This window comes from Scyliorhinus torazame, chromosome 4, assembly GCF_047496885.1.
Source record: "Scyliorhinus torazame isolate Kashiwa2021f chromosome 4, sScyTor2.1, whole genome shotgun sequence".
Lineage (NCBI taxonomy): Eukaryota > Metazoa > Chordata > Chondrichthyes > Carcharhiniformes > Scyliorhinidae > Scyliorhinus > Scyliorhinus torazame.
In genome coordinates, this window is record NC_092710.1 from 306,414,148 (window position 1) to 306,432,799 (window position 18,652).

General features: G+C 47.7%; 1 protein-coding gene across 1 annotated transcript in view; it reads left to right on the forward strand.

Moving 5' to 3' along the window:
• LOC140411050 (monocarboxylate transporter 10-like) overlaps positions 1–18,652 on the forward strand; it is a 268,489-nt gene that overhangs the window by 144,728 nt on the left and 105,109 nt on the right. Inside the window, exons 2-3 of the mRNA XM_072500036.1 lie at positions 8,178–8,322; positions 17,544–17,970. Of these exons, the coding sequence (XP_072356137.1) occupies positions 8,178–8,322; positions 17,544–17,970 (572 nt within the window). The remainder of the gene's footprint in view (positions 1–8,177; positions 8,323–17,543; positions 17,971–18,652) is intronic.

Consider the following 18,652-nt stretch of genomic DNA (forward strand, 5'->3'; position numbering starts at 1 on the left):
CCAAATGGCAGCTTTAGGTTAAATCCTAAACTCGGCCCGTCGAGTCTGCACCGTCTCTTGGAAAGAGCACCCTACCGAACCGCACTCCTCCACACTATCCCCATAATCCAGCAACCCCACCCAACACTAAGCGCAATTTTGGACACTAAGGGCAATTTATCACGGCCAATCCACCTAACCTGCACATCTTTGGACTGTGGGAGGAAACCGGAGCACCCGGAGGAAACCCACGCACACACGGGGAGAATGTGCAGACTCCGCAGAGACAGTGACCCAAGCCGGGAATCGAACCTGGGACCCTGGAGCTGTCAAGCAATTGTGCTAATCACTATGCTACCATGCTGCCCAAACCTCGGTGGCCACTGGAACATGGCACAGGTGCCGCACCATCTCCTTGTTGAGGTGGAACCCCCTGTGTCACGCACTGTCCGTCATCTGCTCAAACGACCAGCAATGCCTGGGCCATCGCAGGACTCCCCCTCTGGGTCCCTCCCTAGCCTGATGGGCGGCAGGGTCCTCAGCGTGTGGGGCTGGGTCCGGTACGTGGGCCGCCGCCTTGAACATCTGCTGACGCTGCTGCTGCTGGTGTCTGGCTGCCCGGCCTAGCAGCAGCACCTCTAGGGCAAGTTCTGTGTCCAACATCCCTGCCACAGCGTTCAATAGCTGTAAGGAATTGAGAGAGAGTGTTAGACTGACAAACAGCGGCCGCCCCCACCCTGGGACCCTCCATTCCCCCATTGATCCCCACACACCTGGCTGCAGGTGGACCGGGTGCTGGTCCCCTCCCCGTGGCACTCGCTTACCCTCCTGTCGTGGGCATGTCTCCGGAGCTGTGCCCCATCCTCTGGGTGCTGTGTGTGTAGTGTTGCCTCCCGCACTGTCCAGGCATTACGGTCTGATTGGAATACTCGGCAATGACTCCCAAATGCTACATGGCCCGCCCACCCACGGGAATCCACTTGGGTTGTGCGAAGTGCTCGCTTAACCACGATTGCCAATTTCCTGTTAGCGATAGCCTCCAGCCGCACAGCCAGAGGCCTCAGCAGACGGTGGGGGTTATGGGTGGTCCGTGGGCCAGATAGACAGGGACAAGGGTTGCCCCCCAGATCGGGTAAACACGATCCAGGGGTTGGCATGGTGGTTCAGCGAGCGGTCCCCCCCCCCCCCCCCCCAAGCACCTCCACCCTCCCGCTGAGCACTGGGGCGGCAAGGCCAGCCCACCGGGCTCTTTGCCTGTGAGCAGATATGGTTACTCACCTCCTCGGCTCTCCACTGAAGCGTTTTTCAAGAGGAGTTTTAATCGGCGCCAGCGTGACCGCTTGCTGGGCAGGCCGCTGAATGATGGGAGGCCGTTGGATATGGGGTGGCTCCCGTTAATTGTGTGGAAATTGGGATTAAGTGGTGATAATTTGTTTCTCGCCACGCTACGGCGAGATCCCGGTTGCATTGCAAACTGTTTGGTGACTGGGGTGGTTCTCATTTTCGGCCTCTCCCGCTATTCGCTGGCCTTGTTTCGCATGAGCTGGAAGAATCACACCCAGAGGAAACACCTTCTCCCTTTCCTACAGTGACTACATTGTTTTAAAAAAACAATTCGGTGAGGGTGAAATCATTTTGCTGAGTGTCCAAAGGTTGTGAAAGGTGCTATGTGAATGAAGTACCTTTTTAGGTAATTTGAGCTCACAGAAGCAGGTAGATTTGGGTTGGGGCGGGATGTTTAAAAGAAATCTCAATGGGGTACCCAGCGTACCGAAGCGACCGTCTTGAATGATCGCGACCGCCTTAAACAATCCACTTCTGGGGTTTTAACCGACGTGGGTCAGGCTGCAAAGAATCACCCTGCTCTCAGGAGGAGGATTACTCGATGATTGCCATCAGGACCGGGAGGGACCCGGGGGGGGGGCGGAGTCCCACAAAGGCCCAGGGTGTACAGGGGTCGCTGGTTGTACGACCAGAAGATGGGCAGCGCGTGACGCAGGAGTCTCCGCCTCAACAAGATTTAATTTTATAATTAATGACATTTGTTCGTCTGGGAGGCTGAAATCATAAATAACCTGGAGGTACAATCTCTGCTCGAGCAACATTTGTTTTTATTCTGGGAATGTGGGTGATTGCCGAAGTTGCCAATTACTGATCTTCGCGAGTTGCCCTGAGCGACTGGTGGGTTATCCCCTCTGAAGTGCGTCTCCAGTATCTTCAGTTTGGGAGGTGGAAGACTGCTGGGCCCCCACTAAGGACACTTTGGATCACCGTGGCGATTGACCTTGAGCTGGCTCTTGAGGGCCCTGCCTGTTGCCCATAATCCTAAACTTGTAATTATTTTTGGACGCTGTAGCGGACGTTGCTGTTACTCTTGTTGCATTTTTGTTGCATTGGTGGGGATGGCTAAATGAAGTGTGAAGATTCAGGAGATTCCTAATGTATTCTGGGTGGGAGTTTAAAATAAATGTGTTTCAGAATAACTGGAGTATAGTTGGAAGCTGTAATGAACTTTGGGGTATGGCCCACTTAAAAAATTTAAACTAATGTCAGCTCTACTAATCTAAGCATGCTTACTGTAACTAACTAGACCAGACTAGCGCTGAGCCACGTGTAGAAGGTGCTAATTGATATATACACCCTGACTGTCACTACAGTTGTCACCAGTGGAAAGAGGCAGAGTGTTGATGCCTTGTGTGTTTTACAGTGGGCGACCACCTTCTAGTGTTCTGCCTGGTGATTGGTTGTGTTCTGTCCTGTGTATTGATTGGCTGTACTGGGTGTCTGTCACTGCCTGTCTGTGTCTCATTATGTGCATGAGTACATATCATGACAGTGTTCCCATGTATCCTCCAATCCCGGCCCCGGGTCACTCTCCGTGTGGGGTTTTCACATTCTCCCCGTGTTTGCGTGGATCTCACCCCCACAACCCAAAGATGTGCAGGGTAGGTGGATTGGCCACGTTAAATTGCCCCTTTAATTGGGGGAAAAAAGAATTGGGTACTTTAAATTTATTTTTTTTAAAATCTGCTGCCCTTGTCCCTCTCGATCGATGGTGACGGTTGTGGGTTTGGTAAGATTTTAAGATGTCCTGAAATTATGGAAGGGCAGCACGGTAGCACATTGGTTAGCACTGTGGCTTCACAGCACCAGGGTCCCAGGTTCGATTCCCAGCTTAGGTCACAGTGCGGAGTCTGCACGTTCTCCCCATGTCTGCGTGGGTTACCTCCGGGTGCTCCGGTTTCCTCCCACAAGTCCCGAAAGATGTGCTTGTTAGGTGAATTGAACATTCTGAATTCTCCCTCGGTGTACCCGAAAAGGCGCCGGAATGTGGCGACTAGGGGATTTTCACAGTAACTTCATTGCAGGGTTAATGTAAGCCTACTTGTGACACTAAGATTATTATTATAGAAAACCATCTTGCAACATGAGCAATTTTTCTGTGTTAGACCTTGATAAAAGCAGAAATGTTCTAAATAAACCTTCATATTACACCCTTTCAACTTGTTTTGTCTTATTCAGATGATAAAAATGACGCATTTGTTTATTTTAGCGAGAGATACTCAAGGTTATAAAGTAGAATTTAATTCTATTCATTAGGCTTGATGAGCAGCATTGCAAGGATCATGACATCAATTCAATTTGGGAAGAACCTGGGGCGGGATTCTCCGACCCCCCGCCGGGTCGGAGAATCGCCGGGGGCCGGCGTGAATCCCGCCGGCTGCCGAATTCTCTGCCGCCGGGGAATTGGCGGGGGCGGGAATCGCACCGCGCTGGTCGGCGGCCGCTAGCAGCGGCCCCCTCGGCGATTCTCCGGCCCACGATGGGCCGAGTGGCTGCCCGGTCACGGCCAGTTTCGCCGGCGTAAATTACAACAGGTACATTCCGGCGGCACCTGGCTCCACGGGCGGCCTCCGGGGTCCTCGGGAGGGCGCGGGGGGATCTGGCCCCGGGAGGTGCCCCCATGGTGGCCTGGCCTGCGATCAGAGCCCGCCGATCCACGAGAGGGCCTGTACCGTGGGGGCACTCTATTCCTCCGCGTCGGCCGCTGTAACGGTCCACGATGGCCGGCGCGGAGGTGAACCCCCTGCGCATGCGCTGGGATGACGCCAGCACGTGCTGGCGCTCCCGCGTCAACTCGCGCTGGCCGGTGGAGGCCCTTCGACGCCAGTTGGCGTGGCGCCAAGCCCCTTCCACACCGGCCGGCACGACTCATACCGCTGCGGCGCTGGCCTAGCCCCTGAAGGTGCGGAGGCTTCCGCACCTTCGGGGCGGCCCGATGCCGGAGTGATTCTCGCCACTCCTTCGTGCCGGAGTTGCCTTCCCCGCCGGTTCGCGGAGAATCCCGCCCCTGATCTGTTGGGTCAGCATTGCCATTTTCCATTCTCTAGCTGAACTGTTCCTTTTAGTTCTCCCACAATGAGGAATAAAGGTAATCCTTCTCCTGGCTGCTTTCAACCTTCTCTCCTGACGAATGACTCTTAGTTTTGGAGCAGCCAGCTTTACGAGTTGAAAAGATCTTTCTTACGAGGTTCCTTGCTGGCCTTTTGCTTTATGGCCTTCGCCTGGATCATCGGGAGGAACTGCTGAAACATTGACTGGAATGGTTGGGATGGGTCGAGGAAGTTGGCAGTTTTGTGCCTTCTCCATGTGAAATCGGGAACCACGCTGCCTGCCTCCTCACTCACCACGTGCGAACCTTCATCCCAACCGGGTCAGCTGAGCTCGATTTTTATACTTAAATCCTGAAGTGTTCCCTTTCACCGTTCAGTGCTTTGCAGTGCAGGTCACCAGGACTGTCCTCTGAGCTGATGATATCTCCACCAATGAGTTTGCTTGGCTGCCTTTCCTGGGGATTGCTGCCAGTTTTACAAGAGGGGACTTTCTTTGTGTCAAATCGCCCTGCTGGCCGAGCCTCACTTTGTTACTGACCTCACTGTGCAAGCTGCATTCTGATAGGCCGGCGTTGGATTTTTAATCTTTCTGCTTAATCATTTTAGCAAACCCATTGGGAGTTAGATATTTTGTGATGCCAACTTCACTGTTGTGGTTTCACCCGTAATATATCCCCTTCCAGAATGCACCCCCCCGTAACTGCAAGGAACACTCTGACCCGTCGAATGGCCAAAGCCTTTACGTTAATGTTCCTTCTGGAGCTTGGGAGTTTGTTTTTCAAACACTGTGACCCAATTTTTCTTGCCAAAATGTAATATCTCGCCCTTATGGTAAAATTCCTTTCATAATTACATACACGTCCTGCAAATTTATTACTGGACAGTGTTACTCAACACTAATTATACTCTAAACCCACGAATGAGGGTATGATTGTAACTGGAGCTGGTGGAAAGTTGATGAGCACTCAAGTTCCAACTTTACTTTTTACTGAAAAATTCAAGATTAAATTGAATTCCATTTAGGAATGATCAGGTCCTTGGAGGAATGGCATTACTTTTGGATGATGAGAATGGCCTTTGATTAAGTGAGGAACGAGAGCTTAAGATGATTATAATGAGGCGGTGTGGTAGTCACCACAGTTTGTGTAATACGTGTATTAGAGGTAATACGGTAAGGCTCCTGTACTACAGGTACAGGGGTAGATCCCTGCCTGCTGGCTCCACCCAGTCGGCGGAGTATAAATGTGTGTGCTCACCGAGCTCCTGCCATTCCGGCAGCAGCTGCAGGAAGCAACACATCTCTGCTTAATAAAGCCTTGCTTACTCTCTACTCTCGACTCGTCGTAATTGATAGTGCATCAATTTATTAAGCAGAGATGTGTTGCTTCCTGCAGCTGCTACCAGAAAATGGCAGCAGCTCGGTGAGCACACACATTTATACTCCGCCTCCTGGGCGGAGCCAGCAGGCAGGGATCTACCCCCGTACCTGTAGTACAGGAGCCTTTCCGTATTACCTCTAATACACGTATTATACAAACAGTGGTAACTACCACAGGCGGTGCTTTGGTTAAGCGACAGAACAAGTGAGCATGAGAGTAGGTTCGAAACCCGCCATGGCAGATGGACGTTTTGAACCCGGCTTTTAAACTATAAATAAATCTCGTCAGAGGAAAATGGCGCCATCACCAGTGTGCTGCCAGGATGGTCAGTGGCTCCAGCTGCTTGGCAGCAGGCGCCAACACTGGGCACGACCGTGGCCTCTTTTTCAGCACTTGGAAGCTGGAGTATCATGGCATTTCAGCACAGGAATGGAAAACAGAGGTGTGTCCCCTTATCTACACTGAAAATATTTGCAGATGATTAAGAGGAAATTCTACTATTCACATGTTATAAATTATTAATCTGATGTCCCAATAGAGATGGGAAAGCAAATATTGACACTATTTATATGTGGAATTGGCCTTCCATGATGACTAATATTTGTCATTCTCCTGCATTTTAAAGCCATAGGCTCTTTGCAACAATGTTTTGCAAATGTCTCCAACTGATGACCATGTTTTCTTTTCTTCGCTCCCCAAAGACTCTGTCTTCACTTTGTTTCTGGTTGAACAATCCTCTGTCTGTTTTTCGGGTTTGCTTTTGGTGTGTGGGGAAGTCAGGGAATCATCTCAGCGATAATGCCAAGAGGTGTCGGAATGATTGGGATGAAAACAACCGAGGATCACCTGCTTGTCTCCTGTCTTTCACCCCCACCCTCCACTTGCCAAAATCATTTAGCCTAGTTTTACTTAGTGGAAGTAAATCGTCCCCGATCTTTGAATGAATCATGAACTTGCCTGGACTTGAATATGGAAGTTAATATGATGAAAACTTGTCAGACCTTTTGAAGTGGTTTAATTGAAAGCCTTTCTGAAGTAACTTCCAGAAATCTAGAAAGCTGCTATTTGCACACGGTAAATAAGGTCAAAGATTATTTGCAAACAAACCACAGCCTAAAGCTTGGACTTTGCCAATAGAAAAGTACATTTTGTTTTGGAAGTTATGTACATATGTTGTACATACTGTATTTACACAAATGCATGTTTCCTTTGCTTGCACATATTGTTTGCAAGTTTTCCAGATTATCAGCAAGTGTCATGAACCATTTCTGAAATGGGACAGCCACAAACATTCTGTTCAAAAGAACCTATTGCCAGACGCCGATAAAATCTTGCAAAGTAGAAGGTCGTGACTCTCATTTAGTCGGCACCTCATAGCAAAATGTACCCGACATGCTACACACTGGTGTTGCAGCACCAATGCTCGCTCGGATAGGTAGTTGAGGGCCAGAGTGAGAGGCTCGCCTATTTTAACTCCTGGGGGTGGTTTAAATATGCCCAAAGCCAATGGGGGTGATGTTTTAAGCTGGTGGGTGAGGCCGGGATTTTGGGAGGCAGGCGTCAGCCGCTGGGGATCTGAGGGAATGGTAGTTCATTGGGATGGAGGTTGGGATTGGGAATCCTTTGTGTTCGAAGAAGGGATCATGGGGAGCACGGAGGTCCATTGTGCTGGTGTGAGACGCCCTGATTAGCAAAGCCCAAGCTTTCCTTGTGGGGCCAGGAGGAACAATCCTAGAAATCCGTTCGGAGTAACATTGGACAGGTGTAAAATTGGCATCTCTGTTGATCCCGGCTGTTCCCACCCTCGGCGAATTAGATGACCCCTGTGTGTAAAAAAAAAAAAGCTTGCCTCGCACATCTCCTCTAAACTTTGCCCCTCTCACCGTAAACCTATGTCCCCAAGTAATTGACCTTTCCACCTGGGGAAAAAGCTTCTGACTAGCCACTCTCAACCACGCCACTCAATTTTATAAACTATCAGGTCACCCCTCGACCTCTGTCATTCCATCCATCCTACCCTTTGCCCTTTGACTCTGCATCATTTGTTAATCTTTCAGTGGTCGATCTCTCAACCATTTGGTCCTTTGTTCTCTGAAACTCCTTCAGTAAAACTCAGATTTTCAACGGCGCCCCCGGTAATCTCGAACCATCAATGCCCACACTCTTGCATGTGAAGCTCCTTGACACAAAGGTTAATGAAGACGATTGCATTGAGCTTAATTGTCTTCGTTTCTGGGTTCTGCTGTAACCATTAATGTGTGCCCAAAATTTGATGGGAGTTGAATAGCCGGGAACATTTTGGGTGTCCTCATTGATGTCCGATATTGGGATGCTGGGAGATGGAAGCAGTAGCAGCTACAAATAGGAAAACATTACTTGCATTCTATGTGTTGTATTAAGCAATGTGTGTTCACTCTCTTTGCAGCATGGGTAGGTTCGCTGTCCATGGGAATGATTTTCTTCTGCTCTCCTATCGTGAGTGTTTTTACGGACCTGTTTGGATGCAGGAAAACTGCAACAGTTGGGGCTGCTGTAGCTTTCATTGGACTCATTGCAAGCTCATTTGTCAAGTGAGTTTTCAGCTGCATACTTCAACTATTTTGTAGCCTTAATTTATAGTAACTTATTATCTGTCACCGACAATGTTCCTACGGTTACTTTTGTTGAACGTGCTTTGAGGAGCATTTTATAAAATGGGCTGCTCGCCCTCGTGCCACAAGTTGAACTAAAAGGTTTGTCGGGAAACAATTGGCAGAATCTTGTTGGGGCATGGGCTGGAGAGCTCGCGAGGGACCCAGGCTGCCTCTTTTCGGGAAGGCCCAGGCTGTCCAGACATGGGATCCCCATCCCGGGGGAGGGTCCCAGGGTCAACCCTTTAACTCACAGTCCGAACCCGCCCAGCCTCCCCCCCCCTTCCAGGGCCCTTGGGGGAACCCTCATCTGCAGCCTGACAGTGGCAGGGGACACATTAACAATGGGGTGACCCCTTTGACCCCACTCTGGGTCCACTGCACCAGGACTGTGCTTGGCCATACTTACACCAAAGCCCGCCTGGTGAATTTTCCAATGTGAGGGGGTTGGAGCAACATATGGGGTTCAGGTGGGGGCGGGGAATGGATAATCCTGACCAAGGTCTCTGCTCGATGGAGTTCTGATGAACTATCTGAAATGTTAACCCTATTTCTCTCACCAGATGCAGAGCACTTCCAACGTTTTCTGTTTGGATTTCACATTTCCATCATTGACGTTATTTTGCTTCTGTGTCACCACCTCCTTTCGGCCTTCCTGAGGCCCCTGAAGCAGTATTTGTCTTCATTGAGGGGTGAAAAGAAAAAGAAGTGTAACTCTTGTCAGGGTCATGGGTTCATCCACTCCAGCTCCCCGCTCCTCACAGCATGAAATCAGTCTAACCCAAGTCCTAGGTCGTCCGTTGTCCGTAACCATGATGGTGTATGATCGCTCCTCACCCCGTCTAGAGTATTCAACACAGTCAGCGGCAACACCTTTCTCTAATACCTCCCTGACTTTGTCCAGTTCAGTGATCCAGCCTTCATGACCCGGTCAAGTCTTGAAATCAGTTTCCAAGTGGAGGATCATCAGCTGCATTGAATTCATAGACCTGCTGAGTTACATTTTTCCATGAAGAAAGAAAGCAAGAACAAGCCCCTTCCTTGCACTGCTGCCATAGCTCTGAGTAACTGAGTTTTTCCTAGGCCGATACTGTTGGTGATCTGCCTGTAGATAATATTACATGTACTCAGCAGTGTGACCTCCCACCAGCAGGTGGCGTCAGACATCAGTCAGGTGACATCCGGCGAGCAGAAGAAGGTTGTAAGGCATACATGAGGATAGTCGTACATGAGGATAGTTTCAGGAGAGTCTAATATAACTTGGTCTGTATAAGATTCTGATCGTCACCTTACGCCTACCCGAAAACCTGGCGAATCTTTCAACAGTTTTGGCACTGACTTGAGGCTGAAGGCCCAGTCCTGTAATTTCAGTAGTCTGAAATCTTCGATGATCCGCGAGAGATTGCTGCGGGAAGAAGATTTGATATTGGAACAAGCAATAAAGATTTGCCATTAATAAATCAGCGTTCTGGATAAGTCACCAACAGTGCTGTAGAATCACCGCAAGACAAGATCATAGAACACAACATGGTACCAGAAGTGTTGAAGATTTGAGGGTAACATTGGAAAGGTGAAATTAAATCGGCTGAAGAACCGACCTGGTGAACTGCGACCATTGGTGACTCAACACCGTAAAAGACACTGTAGTTTGAGATGGAAGGTTTGAAGCACCCCACCAGCTTTAAGTATCGGGTGACGTAGACAAAAACTGGCATGTCTTCAAACAGCAGTTAACCTCTATGTATTGACCCTTGGCCTGCAGGCACAGCCTGACGAAAGGCGAATTGCTTTGCTGCTCACAGTGGCGGGTCCACAAGCAATTGAAATAAAAAATGCTTTTGCTTTTGACAGTGAAAAGGAGAGCAAGAGATATGATGAAGTCATCAGGTTCTTTGATCGGCATTGCCCCCCCCCCCCAAAAAGAATGAGACATTTGAGAGATACATTTTCCATACGCCTACCCGGAAACCTGGCGAATCTTTCGACAGTTTTGGCACTGACTTGAGGCTGAAGGCCCAGTCCTGTAATTTCAGTAGTCTGAAATCTTCGATGATCCGCGAGAGATTGCTGCGGGAAGAAGATTTGATATTGGAACAAGCAATAAAGATTTGCCATTCGAGTGAGTTAACTGCACAGCAAATCAGCACATTCAGCTCTAAAGCATTTTGGTGTCAACCGAGGAAGACGCCAGTCCCATTAGCGCTGTGGCGTACGCCATAAAGAAACGTGGTCTCAGTGCGGGCGGCCATTTTAAGTCGCTGTGAGGAGCAGCCACCTTGTGCCATAAATTTGGCAATCTACATGACCCATGGCAACGTCTGGCCTTTGGAAGTCTGTTCCAGGTGCGGCCGTGTTGGGCATTTTGCGAAAAGTGTTTTTCGCGTCCTATGATGGACCAAATGAGATCAGTCGGCCAGATGGAGTCGATAAAGCAGTTAACGAGATGACCCTTGATGAGTTATTTTTTGTGGATTCAATCGCTACCAAAGACACGATGAGTCCGAAGGTGGAAGAGGAAAATGTTTTGATAACCAATTGGAACGATCGTTCTAATCAGCAGATGCCGCTGAAAGCAGATGGACCATTCCAGTGATGTTAGACGACACACTGATAAAATGCAAACTTGACACTGGAGCGAAGGCCAACCTCCTCAGTCTGGGTGATCTGCACGGCCTGCAAGTGCCGCCGAAAGTCGTCACCCGGCCAAGAATGCTGATCGACTGACAATGTTGATGATGAGTAAAAATGAGTTTGAGACGTTGGGCGAATGTGACCTAGAAACATGGGTACACAACAGAAGACAATTTGTACCATTCTCCATTGTGGACATGAACTGGAGTCTATCCTCGGGTCAGATGCGTACGAGACCCTGAACCCAGTGGAGCAGTTGTTCGTCCCAGTCAGCGAGCCGACAAAACGTTACACCGATGCGCAGCCTCAAACAGTGGTGCAATTATCCAATGAGATACGAGCGATAGTGAAAGTGGCGGGTGATCAACCAGAGACTGCAATGGAGAAGCCAAAAGACACTGCAGAATTCTGGTTATAGGTCTTTGAAAATGAGGACGGGCTCAGCCACGTGATACAGCAGCATGATGAGCCCATTTCAAAGAAGCACAGAGCCCAATTTAAAGAACCATGATGAGCCCATTCTAAAGCATTTACAGGCCGTTGCAATAAACTTTTTGGATCCTGGACAGCCAATGAGCTTCATTCTGGAGTTCAAGTTTGGGTCGAATGAGTACTTCACGAATGACGTGCTCCTAAACACGCCGGATGGATTCGGGGCCTGATGGGGCAGGCTGCTTCAAATTTACACTTACGGGGTGCACAGGCTGCCACATTGACTGGAAAAATGATAAAATGTCACAAACTATTAAACTGAACCAGTCGCATGATACTCATAAAGCAGTCACAAAAACTATGCTAAATAACTCTTCGCTCCTCCTGAGGTTCCGAAACATGTGTCAGATGGAAGGTCTGCAGCAAGACTTGCTGCTGATTTTAAAAACAGGTCAAGTCCTGCATGAGCACACTTCCACGAGTAGTGTTGAACTTCACGGAAGATGATGATGAGTACGAGGTTATTGATGAAGAGTACGAGGCTATTGATGAAGAGTACGAGGCTATTGATGAAGAGTACGAGGATATTGATGAAGAGTACGAGGGTATTGATGAAGAGTACAAGGGTATTGATGAAGAGTACGAGGCTATTGATGAAGAATACGAGGCTATTGATGAAGAGTACGAGGGTATTGATGAAGAGTAGGAAGACATTGATGAAGAGTACGAGGGTATTGATGAAGAGTAGGAGGACATTGATGAAGAGTAGGAGGACATTGATGAAGAGTAGGAGGATATTGATGAAGAGTAGGAGGCTATTGATGAAGAGTACGAGGATATTGATGAAGAGTAGGAGGCTATTGATGAAGAGTAGGAGGCTATTGATGAAGAGTAGGAGGATATTGATGAAGAGTACGAGGATATTGATGAAGAGTACGAGGACATTGATGAAGAGTACGAGGACATTGATGAAGAGTACGAGGGTATTGATGAAGAGTACGAGGACATTGATGAAGAGTACGAGGACATTGATGAAGAGTACGAGGGTATTGATGAAGAGTACGAGGACATTGATGAAGAGTACGAGGATATTGATGAAGAGTACGAGGGTATTGATGAAGAGTACGAGGCTATCAACTCCGATGATGAGGACTATGATGACACATACGAAGAATATGATGAAAAAAATGACAACTCCGTGAGTGAGTCAGCGGAGGGCAATGAGGTGATAGCGCTGGACGTAATATCACTCTTGGGGAAGCTTGTTCCAGAGGCACATGGTGAATCATCTCGGGTCTCTGAAATAGTTCGGGTAGTCAACTCCCTGATCCTCAAGAATACTCCACCGGAAGATTAGTTTGAGGAGCTAATGACTATATCGCTACGCAGCTCCATGGATCACACATATATACTAGAGCAAGACCAGGACGACCCATCGCCTGGATCGTCAGGGCAAGAGTATCGTAATCTCCAGTGATAAGGAGCCATTAATCATTGTTCCGACAAGTCAAGAAGGGACGGCACCTGATGTTATAGATGTGACTTCCACCCAGGCACCAGAGAGTGGCCTCTCCAACCTCCAGTTGAGGGCACAGAATTGGCGAGGCTGCACAATCCCTCGGAAGCACGCTGGTGCCAGAGGTCCCAACTGAGGATCCGCAAACATCTATGCACCGGGTGCAGCCCAGCACCAAAACGGGGATTGCCAAACCCAAACGCAAAAAGAAAAGCACTCGCCAGATCATGAAAACAAAAAAAAAGAGGACGAGAAGAAGAGTGGGAGAGCGAGCACATCCCACTGATGAAAACAAAAGAGATGATGTGAATATCGTGACTGACGAGTCCGAGACAGAGAACAGACAACAAAGCTGCAAACAGCGTCGTGGGGAGAATCTGAAAAGGGAAAAAGCTGGTGACGCATGTGTGGCCATCAAAGATACAGGCCTTCAAAAGGCATCGTGTGGAAAGGATACGAAGCAAGAGACCGGCACGCAATCCAGTCTTCAAAAAGACTGGCAGCAGCCCAAGTGGTCAGAGGGGCAATCCCATGAAGGAGGCACAATGCGCTGTGTGTAAGGGGCATACCCTGTACAGGCATATCATGATCATGTCAATGAACATAAGACATAGGAGCAGAATTAGGCCACTCGGCCCATCGAGTCTGCTCCACCATTCAATCATGGCTGATATTTTCTCATCCCTATTCTCCTGCCTTCTCCCCATAACCCCTGATCCCCTTATTGATCAAGAACCTATCTCTCTGTTTTAAAAACACTCAGTGATTTGGCCTCCACAGCCTTCTGCGGCAAAGAGTTCCACAGATTCATCACCCTCTGGCTGAAGAAATTCCTCCTCATCTCTGTTTTAAAGTCCCTTTAGTCTGAGATTGTATCCTCTGCTTCTAGTTTTTCCTACAAATGGAAACATCCTCTCCAGGTCCACTCTATCCAGGCCTCGCAGTATCCTGTAAGTTTCAATAAGATCCCCTCTCATCCTTCTAAACTCCAACGAGTACAGACCCAGAGTCCTCAACTGTTCCTCGTACGACAAGCTCTTCATTCCAGGGATCATTCTTGTGAACCTCCTCTGGACCCTTTCCAAGGCCAGCACATCCGTCCTTAGATATGGGGCCCAAAACTGCTCACAATACTCCAAATGGGGTCTGACCAGAGCCTTATACAGCCTCAGAAGTACATCTCTGGCCTTGTATTCTAGCCCTCTTGACATGAATGCTAACATTGTATTTGCCTCCCTAACTGCCGACTGAACCTGCACGCTATCCTTAAGAGAATCGTGAACAAGGACTCCCAAGTCCCTTTGTGATTTTGATTTCCTAAGCCTCTCCCCATTTAGACAATAGTCTATGCCTCCATTTCTCCTTCCAAAGTGCATAACCCCACACTTTTCCACATTGTATTCCATCTGCTACTTCTTTGCCCACTCTCCTAGCCTGTCCACATTATTCTGCAGCCCGCCTGCTTCCTCAAACTACCTGTCCCTCTACAGATCTTTGTATCATCTGCAAACTTATCAACAGTGCCTTCAGTACCTTCTTCCAGATCATTAATGCATATTGTGAAATGTTGTGGTCCCAGCACTGACCCCTGAGGCTCACCGCTAGTCACCGGCTGCCATCCTGAAAAAGACCCCTTTATCCCCACTCTCTGCCTTCTGTTAGTCAGCCAATCCTCTATCCATGCCAGGATCTTACCCTGAACACCATGGCTTTATTTAACAATCTCCTATGCGGCATCTTGCCAAACGTCTTCTGGAAATCTAAATAAATCATGTCCGCTGGCTCTTCTTTATCTAACTTCCTTGTTACTTCTTCAAAGAACCTAACTGATTTGTCAGACATGACCTCCCCTTGACGAAGCCGTGTTGACTCAGTCCTATTTTACCATACACTTCCAAGTACTCCGCGATTTCATCTTTAATAATGGACTCTAAAATCTTACCAATGACCAAAGTCAGGCTAACCGGCCTATAATTTCCCGTCTTCTGCCTCCCTCCCTTCTTACATTAGCCACCTTCCAGTCCTCTGGGACCCTTCCTGCCTCCAGTGATTCCTGAAAGATCACCACCAATGCCTCCACAATCTCCTCAGCTATATCTTTTAGAACCCTGTGGCTGGTTTAGCACAGTGGGCTAAACAGCTGGCTTGTAATTCAGAACAAGGCCACCAGCGTGGGTTCAATTCCCGTACCGGCCTCCCCGAGCAGGCGCTAGAATGTGGCGACTAGGGCCTTTTTACAGTAACTTCATTGAAGCCTACTTGTGACAATAAGTGATTATTATTATTATTGTAGTCCATCCGGTCCAGGTGATTTATCCACCTTCAGACCTTTCAGTTTCCCCAGAACCTTCTCACCTTCTCCTTAGTGATGATCACTGCACTCACCTCTGCCCCCTGGTTCTCCTGCAGCTCTGGCATCCCACTGGTGTCTTCCACCATGAAGGTTGATGCAAAGTAACTATTCAGTTCCTCTGCCATTTCTTTGTTTCCTATTATTACTTCTCCAGCCACATTTTCCAGTGGTCCAATGTCCATTTTTGCCTCTCGCTTACCTTTTGTATATTGAAAAAAACTCTTCCTATCTTCCTTTATATTACTAGCTAGCTTGCACTCATATTTCATCTTCTCCCCCCTTATTGCTTTTTTAGTTGTCCTCTGCTCGCTTTTAAAGGCTTTCTAATCCTCTGGCTTCCCACTAACTCTCGCCACTTTGTATGCTTTTTCTTTTGCTTTTATGCTGTCCTTGACTTCTCTCGTCGGCCATGGATGCCTTGTCCTCCCCTTAGCATGTTTCTTCCTCCTTGGGATCAATTTCTGTTATACCTCCCAAATAACCCCCCAAATCTCCTGCCATTGCTGTTCCACTGTCTTCCCTGCAAGGCTCCTTTTCAATCAACTCTGGCCAGCTCCTCCCTCATGTCTTTGTAGTTACCTTTACACATTTGTAATACTGTTACATCTGATTGCAGGTTCTCCCTCTCAAACTGCAGGGTAAATTCTATCACATTGTGGTCACTGCTCCTTCACATTAAGGGTTCCTTCACGTTAAGTTCCCTAATCAAGTCTGCCTCATTACACATCACCAAATCCAGAATTGCCTATTCCCTAGTAGGCTCTGTCACAAGATGCTTAGACATTCCACAAATTCCTTTTCTTGGGATCCAGGGGCTGGTTTAGCACACTGGGCTAAATCGCTGGCTTTTATAGCAGACCAAGGCAGGCCAGCAGCACGGTTTGATTCCCGTACCAGACTCCCCGAACAGGCGCCGGAATGTGGTGACTAGGGGCTTTTCACAGTAACTTCATTGAAGCCTACTCGTGCCAATAAGCGATTTTCATTTCATTTTTTATTCACTACCAACCTGATTCTCCCAGTCCACCTGCATATTGAAATCCCCCATGATTATTGTAATATTGCTTTTTTTACATGCTTTTTCTATCTCCTGATTTATTTTCTGCCTCACATCCTGACTATTGCTCGGGGTCTTGTACATAACTCCCATCAGGTTCTTTTTACCTTTGCGATCCCTCAACTCTACCCACAGAGATTCTATGCCTTCTGATCCTATATCGCTCCTTGGTACTGATTAACTTCATTCCTTACTAACAATGCAACCCACGCCCCCTTTGCCCATCTGCCTGTCCTTTCGATAGGACACATATCCTTGGATATTTATATCCTAGTCCTGATCCCCTTGCAGCCACGTCTCTGTGATGCCCACAACATCGTACCGGCCAATTTCAATGTGCGTAACAAGCTCATTTACCTTGTTCCGTATACTGCGTGCATTTTGGTTCAACACCCTCCATCCTGCATTGACACACTTCTCACACTTGTCACCGTGTTTGCTCTGCCTGAGGGTGATGTTGTTCTCTTATTTTGGTTCCCTCTTTCCCCTTCAGCTATTACACCTTCTAAGCTAACATTTTGGTTCCCACCATACTAGTTAAATTTACTTATATTGTTTATGCATATATCAAATGTGTAAAGTAAAGATATTAAGCATGTTTGTACATAAACATCTCCTGAGGAAGATGATGTGGTGATATGCCTGTAGATAATATTACATGTACTCAGCAACATGACCTCCCACCAGCAGGTGGCGGCAGAGATCAGTCAGGTGACATCCAGTTACTGACAGAAGCTTATGAGGCATGCACAAGGACAGTTGTACATAAGGGTAGTCAATAAATCACAGCATATATTAATGCTGCTGCACCAGGCTCTGTCTCTTAGCTGTAGGAAACATATTTCTTCAACCAAGATGAGAAGGGAGCAAGAGTTAGAATTGGTGCAAGATCTCTCAAAAGTAATTGAGATTTGTTTTGGAATGTCTGAGTTTTAACAATGTTTTTGTGCCCGGCTGATCATATGATGTATTGGAGTCTGTTTTTTGAGCAAAAGCTGCACATGCATACGTCCTGATATATTTTCTCTGATTTGTAAAGTTGTATAAATGCCATGGTATAAGCCATAGAATATAGTGCATTGTATACTGTGTAGTTTTGCTTGCAACTTCAAACTTACGACTGATGTTTCTTTCCCCCCCCGCCGCCCCATTTCACTTTGTGTCAAATGCAGGTCTCTCGAGCCCATGTATTTTACATATGGAATTGTATTCGGTTGTGGTTCTTCATTTGCCTATCAACCATCTCTCGTGATTCTGGGACATTATTTCAAACGGCGCTTGGGCCTGGTGAACGGTATCGTCACAGCGGGCAGCAGTGTCTTCACCATAGTCTTACCCTTGCTCTTGACAAAGTTGCTGCCAAAGATTGGACTCAGCCATACACTGCGTGTCCTCAGTGCCTTCATGTTTGTGCTGTTTCTGGCTGGATTTACTTATAAACCTCTCATCCCAGAGAACAGCCACTGTAACTCCTCACGACGAAAACTGAACCTAAAAAAAATTTTCAATATAAAGATATGGAAATTCCTAGGATATCGAATCTGGGCTTTTGGAATCCCAACCGCACTCTTTGGATACTTTGTGCCTTATGTTCATCTTGTAAGTACTTACAGCACCAAAGAATAACATGCACTTTTTTAATATCTGCATTAACATTTGACAGGAGTGTTAGCAATCGCAATTTGACATGGATGAAGATAGCTTGACATGGAAACAGGTTTGGTCTGAGAGACAGGTTCTGAGATGTGTCTTGAGAGGAGAGGAGAGGTGAAAAGGTTTGGAGGGGGGAGAAGTCCACACCGTGGGACCTAGGCAATTAAAGGCACGGCTGCCAATTATAGCGTGAAGAAAATCAAAGATTATGGAATACAAGGAGGAAAATTAAAATTTGAAGCATTGCTGGACCGGGAACAAATGCTTGGATAGATAGTTGGACCAAATAGTATTTTTTTAAAACCATGCGGCTTGGCGATTTCCTCGCCTCACCAGTAGAAAGCGTAGAAAAGCAGAATGTTTATTTTGATAAGGTGACTAGTTTGCACACGGCTATCTAAGCTAAAGAGAGGGAACCAGGCTTGGGAGGAACCCCTTCAGGTCACAGCCTCCACGCTGTCTGTCAAGATTTCAAAGGGCAGGAACGCTTCTACATCCAGACAAGATATTTAGGGAGACGCAAGTTTAGTGAAGATATTTATGCAAAACAAAAATAAAAGGCCCCTCATAGTAAAAACCCGGTGAAGTATAATTTATCTCTCTTCCCACTGCAACCAGGCCCAACCGC